General features: G+C 41.0%; 1 protein-coding gene across 4 annotated transcripts in view; it reads right to left on the bottom strand.

The window, feature by feature from the left end:
- SEPTIN9 (septin 9) overlaps positions 1–14,002 on the bottom strand; it is a 282,859-nt gene that overhangs the window by 24,186 nt on the left and 244,671 nt on the right. For all 4 annotated transcript variants that reach the window (XM_026667548.2, XM_026667551.2, XM_026667550.2 and 1 more), the window contains one exon: positions 4,870–5,061. In XM_026667548.2, the coding sequence (XP_026523333.1) occupies positions 4,870–5,061 (192 nt within the window). The remainder of the gene's footprint in view (positions 1–4,869; positions 5,062–14,002) is intronic.

The raw sequence follows: 14,002 nt of genomic DNA, 5'->3' as shown, positions 1-14,002 counted from the left end.
AAATTTGCTTGTTGGTTTCTATCTCTGTTGCTTATGCTTGTTATTAGTGGAAATAATATGCATGGATGACAAACAAATATACCTTATTTTTCAGAGAACGGGCTTACATGAGTGATGGAAAAATAAGCTGTCTTCTACTTAAAAAAAAGGAATGCAAAAAACATTGTTCTCCTTTCATTGATACTCTGCTTGTATGGTAAACCTGTGCTTTTAAAAACCAAGAGAACACAGCTAATGTTTCTGAAAATTATTCATTAATTCTGTTTTTAATAAGCTGAAAATGACAACTAAGTGTTAGACCAAAATGCTAATTCTGGGTTTGACAGTCCAGGCATTCTTTTAAATGAATTGAACCATCTTCTGGACCCATAACTTAAACCAAAATTCAAAGAAGCTAAAAGATCAAAAAATGTCAGTGAAAAAAATACAGGAGCCATTATTTAGATAAGAAGTGTTTAAGGGAATTGCCATAGTGGTTAAGTCTTACACAGAACACAGGAAATGTAATCTGCATGTGTGATTTATAAAAAAATCTGAACTGCCAGGTCCTTTTAACATCAAAATCAAGAGGTATTTTAAAATGCTTATTCCTAACCTTTACTTCTCTCTTCTAATTAAAAAAACAAAACAAAACATTATGAGTGTGTACTACCACACCTTGTTGGAAAAAAGCAATGATTTGGAAAGCACCAGGTAGAAGAAAGTTGCTTTTATTGTTTTCATTGTTAGGTTATTAATGCACGGGCACTGAACCCCAGTATACAAGGGAATGGGGATGTGGTTACAAAAGTAAAGAAATATCTGGTTTTGCACAATTAATCACATAAAATATGTATACTTTAAGTTTTATTTTACTATGAAAAGTGGGTGGGGAATGAAGAGAATTCAGAAAGGTGAGAACAGCCTCAGTCACAGCAGACAGAATACCAAATGGGAGATAAGGAAGATAATAAGACCATAAGCAAATGAAAACACTGAAGCTACCCAAGAGGCCCTGTGCTTATAAGACATGACCCCAAGGTCTGTATGTTGTTTTAATGTTCGATTGGGAGCCACCCAGAATTGGTTAGAAAATGGATGGCTACATAAATGGATTAAATATATACATAAATAATCTTGTGTGAAAGCATGTCACAGAAAGGATATAAAATAAATGAAGTCCCTGCTAGGAATAGTAGATTGGATATTTAGTCAAAGAAGTTTATTTTTCATCTTGCTTAGTTACAAAGGGTAGCCAATAAATCACATGTTTCCAAAACTGTAATACACAGTATTTGTTCCTGTCACGAAGCATAAACTGCTATAACCAAACAGTTACCTTTAAAGGGCCAGCAAAACTCTTAATTCTTTTGCAGAGATAACACAAGGCCAACTGAGGACTAATACAACTTCATACTTTAACTCAATTTAATTCCAACCTTCCTCCTAGACTTATAGTTATGTTTATATTTATTTATTTAGAAACTTACATGCTGTCTTATATTATGCAAGATAATTTCCACAGCTCAACACTAACATTAAATAAAATCAGAATATTATAAAGTGACCTCACAACAATACCACGTATCCCATATATACCACCCACAATATCACATAACCTCCCCATAATCTTACATTTGCTGCGTTCACTTCAGAGGTGGTATTCAGCAGGTTCTGACCAGTTCTGGAGAACTGGTAGCGGAAATTTTGAGTAGTTCGGAGAACTGGCAAATACCACCTCTGACTGGCCCTGCACCCATCTATTCTCTGCCTTCTGAGTCCCAGCTGGTCAGCTGGGTCTTCTTTTGTTGCCCTGCACAGGACAACGGAGCTGGAAAGCAGGTTAGTGGGGTAGGGAGGGAATGGGATTTTTCAGGAACCTTCCCCTAGGAGTGGGGAGGGAATGGAGGTTTTGCAGTAACCTTCCCCTGCCATGCCCATCCAGCCATGCCCACAGAACCAGTAATAAATTTTTTTTGAATCCCATCACTGGTTCACTTGTGCTCTCTCCAAAGCCTGAGTGAAGTGCCAAGTTTTCATAGCCTTCTGAAGGGCTAATAGGATGGAGCCCCTCTGAATGTCGGAGGGGGGACAGCCACAGAAAAGCTGTCCTAATTCTACAGCCTGATCTAATTCACTGTACATGTATAAAACTATGTAGTATAAACAGTGAGGCTATGAAATGGAAAAAATGCTGGTATAAGAATTGTGCAGTTTTAATTTTGCACACAATTTTGTTCATCCATAAAAACAAGCAGACACAGAAATGAATCCAATCTTCCCAGGAATATTAAAAAGAAGAGAAATGAAAAGTTTATGGGTGTCAAAGAAACCAGATATATGGCTATATTTCTGGCACTGCCTTCCAAACAGCTACAAATAAAGATAGAAAAATTCTACACTGAATGCTTCACTTCCTAAGCATATTGAGTCTGCTTGAGCCAGGACTTTTTGAGATTTTATTAAAAACTGTGTACCAACCCCTTCAAGGAAATGAAACAAAGTATTTTTAGCAGTCAAGCATTCAGTTCATGTGTACATCAAAACTGCTGTTTTAACCATCCTCAAATAAATGTCAACTGTCTACATTTGTTAATCTGCTAACCATCTGGAGCTAAATATTTGCTGAATAGTATATACACCCAGTTCGCTATAAAATCCTAGAAAAAGAAGAAATAAATGGAAAAAAATTCACAACTTTTTTTAGAGAATCTTAGAAAGATGGCACTGAACCATTGGGCTATAAATGATTGAGGGAACAAAGCAGGAATTTTTAATTACCTTCAAGTTTTAAACCAGACTTGAAATAAACCATTTCACTGATAAGCCAGGGTGAACAAGAATTACCAAAAGGCAATCAGGCAAAGCAGGACTGATTTATAGGTTTGGAAATGAAACAATCCCTTCTGTTTCCCCAAAAAGCAAATGTAATTATTTTGTAACAGAAGTTGCAGCTCATCTTTGTTCCCTGCCTTGGCCTGTTTTCACAAAAACATTTTCACCTATAATAGTCATGGTTCATCATAGTACTTTCACTCTGTATCCCTAGATCATTGGGAAGTTTTAACCACCATTCCATGTTCGATCTCTCATTTCTTTTTCGCTTGATAATTTCATTCCCCCCAAAGACCTGGTATGGCCAGCCACAAATAATCTATCTACCAAAATAAAAACTAATGAGGTTGTCCCATTAAACTGGCCATACAATATTCCTGTTGTCTTTTTAATCATGATGAACAATGTCACTGTAACAATCAATGTCACTTTAGAAGAACGTTTTTTAACAAGAAAAAACCTATTTTCTAAACAAAATAGAACTGCTTAGGGAAATTATTAGATTATCATCCCCCTTTTGTAAAATCTATAACTCAAGTTGGCAAACATGCTTCATTTTCCTGCTTCCTATTTTCCACACAGCAATGACCCTGTGAGGTGGGTTAGGCTGAGAGGGACTGATTTAAAGGTACCTAGCTGGCTTTTATGCCTAAGGCAGGACTATAATTCACAATCACCTGGTTTCTAGGCCAGCCCCTTCACCAGACTGGTTCACTTTGGCTCACAGGCAACCACTCACAGTCAAGAATGTAGATATTTTACTGTTTCTGATGGAGCAAGGACTCTTTTTATTTGTTCCTGTATCAGTCCTTAATTCAAAGTTCAAAGCAGTGAATGTAGAAGCGACACACTGCCTCTCCCTCTCCAAAAGTAAAAAAAGTTCTTTGTTCCCATGGAAGGAAAATAGTTTCCCTGAAGTAACATACACAAATGGGGGTGATGTTATACTTAGCTGGCCAGAACAGTCAGTGATCAGCAGATTCTTCTTCAGCAACACTCACTCTTCCTACAATGTGAAGTCTAACTATTGAGTAAATGCATAAATTGAAGGATGCCTTTATTTGTCTTTTCAGGCAAACCCTTTTATCTTTCAGACTTTTTCTGTCATTAGTCTTTGCTATCGCCCTTAAGAAACATGTTTTACCCTATTATCAAAGCATCAGAGAAAGAACTAGCTGCAAACCACAACTTAACCAGGGGGTGGAAATCAACTTCTGCAAGGAGTGTACCATGCAATCTTCAAGAATCACAAGCTGATGTAGTATCAAGTGCTAGACTTGCTAGATTTTGCAAGATTTTAAAATTCAGGTTCTTTAAACACACCCTTAATGTTGAAGGAGATGAAGCATGAACAAAAATAACAAAAAGTGTGGGGTTTAGAACAGAGGGGCAAGAATGAAGTGAGAGTTATGATGTTGGGTCAACAGACTTGCATCTAATAAGATCAAACTTCAAATTAACTATCCACTCTGACTGGGTAAGAAGGGACTAAAGGAAGTGGGTCATTGTTTAGGTAAGAAATGCTCATAAGCAGTTTTTTTAAACAACCTCTGTAACTTTCAAGAGATTACAGAGGGATTTTTTTTTCTTTTAAAGGAGAATTATATAGCACCTTCAAATAACTTTCAAGAATGGCACAGACAAGCAGGATTTTGTTTTGTTTTTTTCATGGAAGAAATTCAATCACAGAATGCCAGGCAGCATAGCTGCTTATCAAAGTTGAAATGGCTGATTAAAGACCACATGTTCTTTGATGTTTGATGCTCCAGTCAGGACAAAGAGGCTTATTAGAGAAAACACATAATCATTCAGAGTATAAAACATCTATTTTAGTAATCTACAGAATAATTTATGAAGTTGCATTACCTTAAGAATTCACAAAAGCTAGTTACTGTTGTTCATACAAATTTTACACCCATCAGGAGTGGACAGATTAAAATAGAATGGTGGAAGGAAATCAAAGTACAAACTTTTTGGTACCCTCCAGTGTCAAGAAACTTAGCTAGCATGACTAAGGTAGTCTCTACCCAGACACACCAAGGTAAGGAGACTTACCAACAACCATGATGTTGAACTCAAAGCCTTGTTTCATGGCTTTTCTTCGCATCTGTTCGAGGATGGCATCAATCCCAACGTAGGCAAAATCGGCAGCTGGCTTCTCTGTCCTTGCTGGTGCAGCTTGCTTGAGACCAGCATCTCGAGTGGCATCCATCACACTGCTGGGATAATTGGGAATGGTCTCTGAACCTGTTAGTGAAAAACCAAGCCACCAGTCAATAAAATATATTCCCTGGTCTATTATTAATGCACATAAATAAATTAATCAAAATATCTTCAAAGATACAGGAGGAAAGTAAAGGAAAAGGAAATTACTTTAAAGGAAGTGCTTGTGAGAAAAAAGAGGAGATGCATTTGTTTACAATACTTCGTTTATATAAAAGTGGGATATAAATTTAACAAATGGGATAACCAGGGGTGGGATTCTACCAGATCGCACCTATTTGCTAGAACCGGTTGTTAACATTCTAAGCAGTTCAGAGAACCGGTTGTTAGAAGAAATTACCGGCCTAATCCTTTAAGGAAGGAAGGAAGGAAGGAAACATTCTGGTGTTGCTTACAGAAACTGCCTCTCCATTAACCCTTATTACATTCTTGGCAGGACTAGACTTTCTGTCTCAGGAACTTCTCTGGAGCTTTTTTCCCCTCCTTTGTTGGTACTTTTTGTGTGGAGTGATCATTTAAAGTTACAATGGCACTGAAAAAAGTGACTTATGACCATTTTTCACACTTACGACTGTTGCAGCATCCCCACAGTCATGAGAGGCCAGGCGAGGAGATGCGTGCCTCGATGTGAGTGATGTTGAGTTGGCCACGCCCAGCCAGTCACATGACCACCAAGCCATGCCCATCCAGTCACTTGACCACCAAGCCACACCCACCAACTAAGCCATGCCCACAGAACCGGTTGTTAAAAAATTTGGATCCCACCCCTGGGGATAACCACCAATAATAATCTCTTTTCAATCTCTTTTCTCATTCTTTCCTCTTAGTTTAGGATTTTTACCTTGCTTTATCTTACAGCATGTTACAGACCAGGTTTTTTTTTTTAAAAAAAATCTGTGTTTTATTCACATCTCTTACAGACAACAGTTTGCAATCTGATTAGCTCGGTACCATGTTAAATGTTATGTTCAAAAGCATTTTAAAATGTGAATTGATAAGACACCCAGGCCCTCAACATGCCTTGTGATTCCAGATTTTTAACATGGAGTGGTGGTAATACTGTTAGATCAAAAAATGAAGGAGGGAAGAAGCAATTGCCAACATTTCTCTCAATGATTTAGTCATAGGGGGAGACAGGCTTCTAACCTATTGATTAAAAAATCTGGAAACTATAAGAATAGTTTGGTTCTGAAAATCATACTGCAGGTAATAAGTTTTTGACACAGAGCAAGGTTAGCAGAGTTCCTACTTGCCCAATTCCTGATGCTTCATCACAATCCAGTTTGCCACTTCCTGGCCTTCAAATTAATCCTCCCGCTAAGCCATATTTTGATTTGAACCTTTCCAAATAGTTTTGGATTCTCTGACAATGCTGGTGGTGAATCCAACTGTACTTAAGTTTAGCTCTATTTTGGTTCTCTGTAGCCCCTGTGCTACAGAGGGATGAACAGGCTCTCCAAGTTTAAAATATAAAGGAGACAAAGCCTGAAAAAAAAAAACAATTTCCATTTTTTTCTCTTTGTGTATGTACATAAGAACAGTTATTTACTCATCACTGTAAAATTAAGGGCCTCTTACTGCAAAATGACATAGTATTTTCAGGTTTTTAAAAAGTTTGCAAGTTGTCATGGATTCAACTAACATCCTTAGTTCTTTTTCCCTTTGTTGGCAAGGCTTCTTTGTCATGATCTCATCTTACTCCTTGGTGCAAGAATTCGTCTATTCAATAAAAGTTTTGGAAGACTCGGCTCCTGCAATATCTTAAACAAGGCCATCCATTACAGCCACTAAGGATGTGAAAAATTTATAAGCCAATAACATGAATTTAGCAGCCAAGGATTCAGAATAAACTGAGTGTAAAAGCAATAAATGACTGTATGGACATCACACCAGACTCCTCCATTAGGAAGAACAAATATATCACTGTTATTAATCACAATAAGGATGCCAAAGCATTTACAAAATGCTTCATCCCATCCCATCAAATGAACATAATCCTAAGGATATTTGCTTTTTTTTTTTTTTTTTACATCTGATAACCCTTTCTCCCCTACCAGCGTGATATAGTCTTGATGCAATTCATATACAGTCAATCTTTAACCTTGGTGGAGTGTCTATTGAATTGTTGTCCCAAAGTAAGAAATTGACTATTAGCTCTTCATCACTGGCTCCTATAATTTCTAACAGCAATTAATTCAGGCTAGAAATAGTATTGGTCTCAAATTCAGAAACTTTGTGAAGCCATGCAAGATCAGATCAAAAATCTGTTGGAAACCTCAGAGCTGTCTTGTGGCATAGAATTTCAGTTTTAACAACTTGATGAACAAATAAGAACTTTCTAATCTGTTCAGTATCTCCCAATCTTCTGGTTCATTCAGTGAAGTTTCACAACTCATTTTTTTAAACCTTACACTGGCTTCTGAGACAGGGAAGGTCAAATCTGCAAGCATCAATCTGCCTCCCCAGACATCTTTGTGGTGGCCACCAGGCTCCCTGCTCCTCTTTACCAAGTTTACCTTAATTCAAAATAATTAATAGAAAGGCAGCATTTGCAAATACCTGCTTTAGTCATTTGGACCCCTCTGGAATGGTAAAAAAACATTCCAGGAGTTACTTTGTGTTCTGGCAAATGGGTATTTTATGCCTATGATGGCAGCTATTTTCAGAGTGTCCAAATCCTCTGAACATTTCAGATGTGCCTCTGGCCCTAATCTTGTCTTCCTTGCTAAACCTCAAAGGTTTTCTCTCATGTGGAAATTGCTCCAGCAATTTGATCCCTCTGGCAATGTGTTTACTTAATTAAGTCAATTAAAGACCTAGTAGTTGAATACATAAACTCTGTAAAAGCTTTATTATTAATCTGGTTAAATGATTCATGCATGTATGTGCCTTTTTTATTCTACTCCCCCTCCATAAACCTAACCATCCCCCAGCTCCTTCCTAAGTCCTGATAATTTTTGAACAAATTAAAAAGCACAGGTTCCAATCTAGATCCTCAGGGAACTCTACATTTACATCTACCTATAATGAGAACCATTCTTTTATCCCTATTCTTTGCTAGTTTCTGGTATGTGTCTTCATGAAATTCTTGAATAAACACTCATGCATGACATGAAAAGGGTGTTGGTACTTACCTGATACGCCCGTTCTCTGTGAGCTGTGAAGAGCATCCAGAAGTGGGAGGTGCTTCAGTCTCTTCTGGAAAGGCTGGGCTTAAAACTCCGGGACGCTCCTCCTCCTCCATGGGACACCTCCCCAGCGTCCCCCAGTTTTGTGAAGACTGAGTGCCAAAGTCCGGAACTCATCACCTAATCTAGATCCCTGACCGGAACGGAACCCCACCAGACGGAAAGAAATGGGTGGGGCTGGATGCTCTTCACAGCTCACAGAGAAAGGGCGTATCAGGTAAGTACCAACGCTCTTTCTCCCATGAGCTGTTCAGAGCATCCAGAAGTGCGACATACCAAAGCTTGGCCTGTCCTTAGGGAGGGACTCCATCTGGATCAAAATCCACTCCTAAATTCTGTGGACCCTCTGCAGGACTCTTCTGCCAAATGAAGCGTTCACTGAGGCATAGACATCAATTTTATAATTTTTGACAAAGGGTGATGGTGAAGCCCAAGTTGCTGCTCTGCAAATTTCGTCTATGGAAGCCTGTGTGGCCCATGCTGCTGATATTGCCGCACTCCTTGTTGAGTGGGCTATAATGCCCTTAGGAACTGAGACGGACTGGCATTCGTAACTTTTAGCTATGGTGGCTCTCAACCATCTACCAATGGTCGTCGACGACACCTTGTGTCCTAAAGTGGATGGGTTGAAGGATAGGAACAGAGCCTCAGATTTTCGAAATGCTGCCGTGCGGTCTAGATAGATGCTTAACACCCTTCGAACGTCAAGTCGATGCCATTGATGCTCCAGTCTATGAGATGGAGCATAGTTGGAAGCACCAACTCCTGCGCTCTGTGGAAGACTGAATTTACTTTAAGGGTGAATGATGGATCCAATCTGAGAACCACTCTGTCTGCATGAAACACGCATAGGTCCTTTCTCATCGACAATGCTGCCAATTCGGAAATCCTCCTTGCTGATGTGATCGCAATTAAGAAGACCACCTTATATGTCAGGAATTTGAGACTAGCGGTTCTTAAAGGCTCGAACGGGCCAGTTGTAAGCCACCTTGTTGAGCTCCCAAGTGGGATAGTAGTGAATTACAGGAGGTCTTAAGTTTGCAGCACCCTTAAGAAAGCTGCGGACATGTGGATGGTGCGCTATGGAATGAAGGTCACCGCAGGATATCACCGAGGCTAAGGCCGCCACCTGTCTGCGTAAAGTATTTGGAGATAGGCCCTTGGTCAACCCCTCCTGTAAAAAGTCCAATAACTGTCTTATTGATGGGGCGGTTGGGTCGATCTTAGACCCCCGGCACCAGCGACAGAAAGCAGACCACGTGGCCTCGTATATATGATTTGTTGAGGACCATCTGGATGCTTGTATGGTGGCAATGGCATCCTCTGAAATCTGTTGCGTCCTTAAACGGCTCCGCTCAACCTCCATACGGCTAGGCTGAGCCATTGTGGGTCCGGGTGAAGTACCGGCCCTTGCGAGAGGGAAACCCTCGATGGTGGAATTTTCCAAGGTTGTCCTCTCGACAGGTCCTGTAAGTCCGCGAAGCACGTTCGCCTGGGCCAGTAAGGGGCGACCAATATCAATTCCGCTCATTCCTCCAATAACTTCTGGATCAACCTGGGTATTCCAGGGAGTGGAGGAAACGCATATAGAAGTCCGGGAGGCCACTGACATCGCAGGGCGTTGACAGCCTCCACCCCCTGAGTCGGGTACCTTGAAATATACCGGGGAAATTGGGTGTCGAGGGGAGAGGCAAATAGATCGATCACCGGTTGCCCAAACCTCTGCACTGCTTCCTGGAAGAAAGACGGGTGTAGGCGCCACTCTGTCTGATCTATCGTGGCCTTGCTGAGCCAGTCTGTTTGTGTGTTTAAGGCCCCTGCTATGTGCTCTGAGCAAAAACAGATTGGCCTCGGCCCACTTGAACAACCTGGCCATCTCCAGCATCAGAAGTTTGGAGTGGGTACCCCCCCCGTCTGTTTACATGGGCCTTGGTTGTGATATTGTCCGTCAAGACCAGAATGTGGCGTGATTGGAAAAAGGGTAGAAAACTGCATAACGCCAAATGAATTGCTCGCAGCTCCAACAGGTTGATGCTTTGTGATTGTTCGGAAATAGTCCAACTTCCCCGTGCAGTGTGGGATTGGAAGTGAGCTCCCCATCCTACCAGGCTGGCGTCGGTTGTGATCGTTGTCCTGCAAGGTTCCTTGAAAGGACACCCCTTGTTTATCATGTTTTCCGACCACCAGCGGAGCGATCGGAGTACATTGTGCGGTCCCTTTATCCGGACGTTGGAAGTGGCTCTTCCGGATCGCAGGAAGAGTAGCAGGAACCATTGCAGATCTCTAGAATGGAATCGAGCCCAAGGCACAATGGAAATACAAGAAATCAGTTTCCCTAACAGTTGAGACAGAACTGCCAGGGAAACCCTCTTTAAGGCTCTGATTTCTCTGGCCAAAGACTGCATACTATTCAACCTGTCCTGAGAGAGAAAAATCTTGCCCTCCACGGTATCTATCACTGCCCCTAAATGAACTAACCTAGTTGAAGGGATCAAATGGCTTTTATCCCAATTTATGGAAAAGCCGTGACCTTGAAGGGTCTCCAGAGTAATCTTGGTATCCAAATTTGCTTGATGTCTGGAAGATGACAAAATTAAAATATCATCCAGATAACATTGTAAACGAATAGATTTGATCCTGAGGGAGGCAGCCAAAGCTGCTAGAACCTTGGTAAAAGTCCTACGGGCCGAAGCCAGACCAAATGGTAGGGTGATATATGCATAGTGCCAATCACAATAGCAAAATCTAAGATATTTTATTTATTTATTTATTTTATTTATTTGATTTGCCAATTGTTTACAAGATAATAAGTATAAGTGTATACATAGTTGTGAATACATGAAATGGGTACATATAAGAAAAATAAAAGAAGAATAAGAGAAACAATAGGACAGGGACGGTAGGCACGTTGGTGTGCTTATGCACGCCCCTACAGACCTCTTAGGAAAGGGGTGAGGTCAATAGTAGACAGTCTAAGGTTAAAGTTTTTGGGGTTTGGGGAAGAAACTACAGAGTCAGGTAGAGTATTCCAGACATTGACCACTCTATTGCTGAAGTCGTATTTCCTGCAATCAAGTTTGGTGCGGTTAACTTTGAGTTTGTATCTATTGTGTGCTCTTGTGTTGTTATGGTTGAAGCTGAAGTATTCATTGACAGGTAGGACATTGCAATGTATGATTTTATATACCATGCTTAAATCAGACCGAAGACGGCATAATTCAAGGTTTTCTAGTTCTAGAATTTCAAGTCTGGTGGCATAAGGTATTCTACAACGAGTAGAGGAGTGGAGAACTCTTCTTGTGAAATATTTCTGGACTTTCTCAATTGTGCTAATATCAGATACGTAATGTGGGTTCCAGACTGATGAACTGTATTCGAGTATTGGTCTAGCAAATGTTTTGTATGCTCTGGTTAGTAGTGTGATATTACCAGAAAAAAAGCTACGAGGATTAGGTTAACAACTCTTAATGCCTTTTTGGCTATGTAGTTGCAGTGGGCTCTAGCACTTAGATCATTAGAGGTGAGTATTCCAAGGTCCTTTACAGAGCTTGGGTCATCAACAAGATCTTGACTATTCAGCTTGTATTTTATTTTCTGATTTTTTTGCCAATATGTAAGACAGAGCATTTATTTGTTGAGATTTGAAGTTGCCATTTGTTTGACCATTCTGATACATAGTCAAGATCTTTTTGTAGGGTAGCAGTATTGTCTGTGGTATTGAACAGCTTTACATCATCAGCGAAAAGAACGCAATTGCTCTTAATATGATCACAGAGGTCATTTATGTAGAGTATGAAGAGAGTTGGTCCTAGAACACTGCCTTGGGGGACACCACTATTGACAGGTATAGAATTTGATAGGACGCTCCCAATTTTGACCATTTGTTGTCTGTTTGACAGGAATGCTTCTATCCAGTTATGCAGTTGTCCAGAGATACCATATGATTTTATTTTTAGGAGTAGTTTGTCGTGTACTACTGAATCAAAGGCTTTACAGAAGTCTATGTAGATTGCGTTTATTGCTTTGCCCTGGTCGAGTTGTGTCGTCCATATGTTTTTGCAGTGTAAGAGGTGCAGATTACAGGATAGTTTTTTTCTGAAACCAAATTGTTTATTGGAGAGTAGGTTGTTTGTTTCTAAGTGGAGGATGATGGATTGGTTAATAATTGATTCCATGACTTTACAGGTGACGCAGCATAAGGAGATTGGTCTGTAATTTTCAACTAGGCTTGGGTCTCCCTTTTTGAAGATGGGGATGACTTTGGCTTGTGACCATAGGTTAGGCAAGGAGCTGGTCCTGAAAGATATTTGTAGGTAATATTTGTAGTGAGCTGGTCTAATTGGTATATGTAGATAAGCCTTTGTCAGATCTATAGAGGTCAGGACATCGTTCTCTCTGATGCTGAGAAGAATGGACTGGAGAGTAGTCATCTTGAATTTTTGATAAACCAATGATCTGTTCAGACGTTTGAGGTCCAGAATTGCCCTCCAGCCTCCCAAACTCTTTGGGACCACAAACAATAGAGTAACAGCCATGACTCCGTTGTTCAGATGGGACCTCTCTAATGGCCCGAATATGCAGAAGATGATTGATAGCCTCCTGCATCAACACTCTCTTAATGGGGTCCGTGGACCTAGGGCTCCTAATGAAAAAATTCGGGGGGAGGATTGAAACTCTAGTGCCAAACCAAACCTAACAGAGTCCTGACCCACGCCTCAGAGGTGGAGCTGTCCCATTGATCAGCAAACAATTTTAGCTGTCCTCCAATGGGAGCTGTCAAGGACTCACTTGGGGCAATGAAAAATCAGCCTCCGGTCCTCTGGGGTTTCTTCTGTTTTGGTCTCCCCGCTGACCTCTATCGGAAGATTCCGACCTACCCTGTCTAAAACTGGGCCTGTAGCCTGATGTTCTCTGCAATCTGGGAACGTATGGGCCTTGATAGTAGGGCTGAAAGGAGCCCCTTCGAAATGACTGGCGTTCTGTTTTCAGACCTCCGAAAAAGAGGGGCTCCAATAAGCAGGGGCTCCAAGACACTGCCAAATAATTTATCCCCCAATATTGGGGTTGATGCCAGCTTGCATTTATGCTTCGTATCCACCTGCCAATGTCTGAGCCATAGCAGTCTACGTGCTGATACGTGAGATGCTATGGCTTTAGACGAGAATTTGACTGCATTAAATGTGGCGTCGGCAGAGAATTCTGCCGCTGCAATAATCTTAGCAATGTCCTGGTGGTCTCTGAAATTTGACGCCGGCAATATATTCCTCAAGTGGAAGAGCCATCGTAGGGAGGACTGTGTAAAAAAGGACGCATCTGTAGCTGCCCTAATGGCCCAGGCGTCAGAAACATGCGCCCTACGGAGTGCCAACTCTGCTCTCTTTTCCTCTGGTCTCAGGGCTTCCTCGGCCTCATTGGGAAAGGTTTAAGAAGAGGCCAGTGCCACAATGGGCTCATCCACCTCCGGCGTTTTGAGAAAAATTGAAAACTCTGGTGCCAAATTATAATATTGTTTATCGTACCCTGTTGGGGCTGGGTAGGATGCTGCTGATGCCCATTGATTTTGTACTAATTCAGCAAACCTACAAGGGACAGGAATAGTTTCTGCCTCATTAGCCGGTTGTGAGACTAATAGATCCTCGGATTCGTCCTGAGACCCTGTTGACAATGGATGAGGGCTTGATGTGCCTAGTTTAGCGGTGTTCTTTGCTTTGAACAGGAAAGATTTAAAGAGGTGCGGACAAAAAAGGCCAGAAAAGGTAGGTTGGTCCGGAATGAGG

This window comes from Notechis scutatus, chromosome 2 (genome assembly GCF_049901735.1).
Source record: "Notechis scutatus isolate UNSWTSFEM ecotype Mainland chromosome 2, rNotScu1.2, whole genome shotgun sequence".
In the NCBI taxonomy this organism is placed as follows: Eukaryota; Metazoa; Chordata; class Lepidosauria; order Squamata; family Elapidae; genus Notechis; species Notechis scutatus.
Note: the sequence above shows the minus strand (reverse complement) of the source record. Positions and strands in the feature narration are given on the sequence as shown.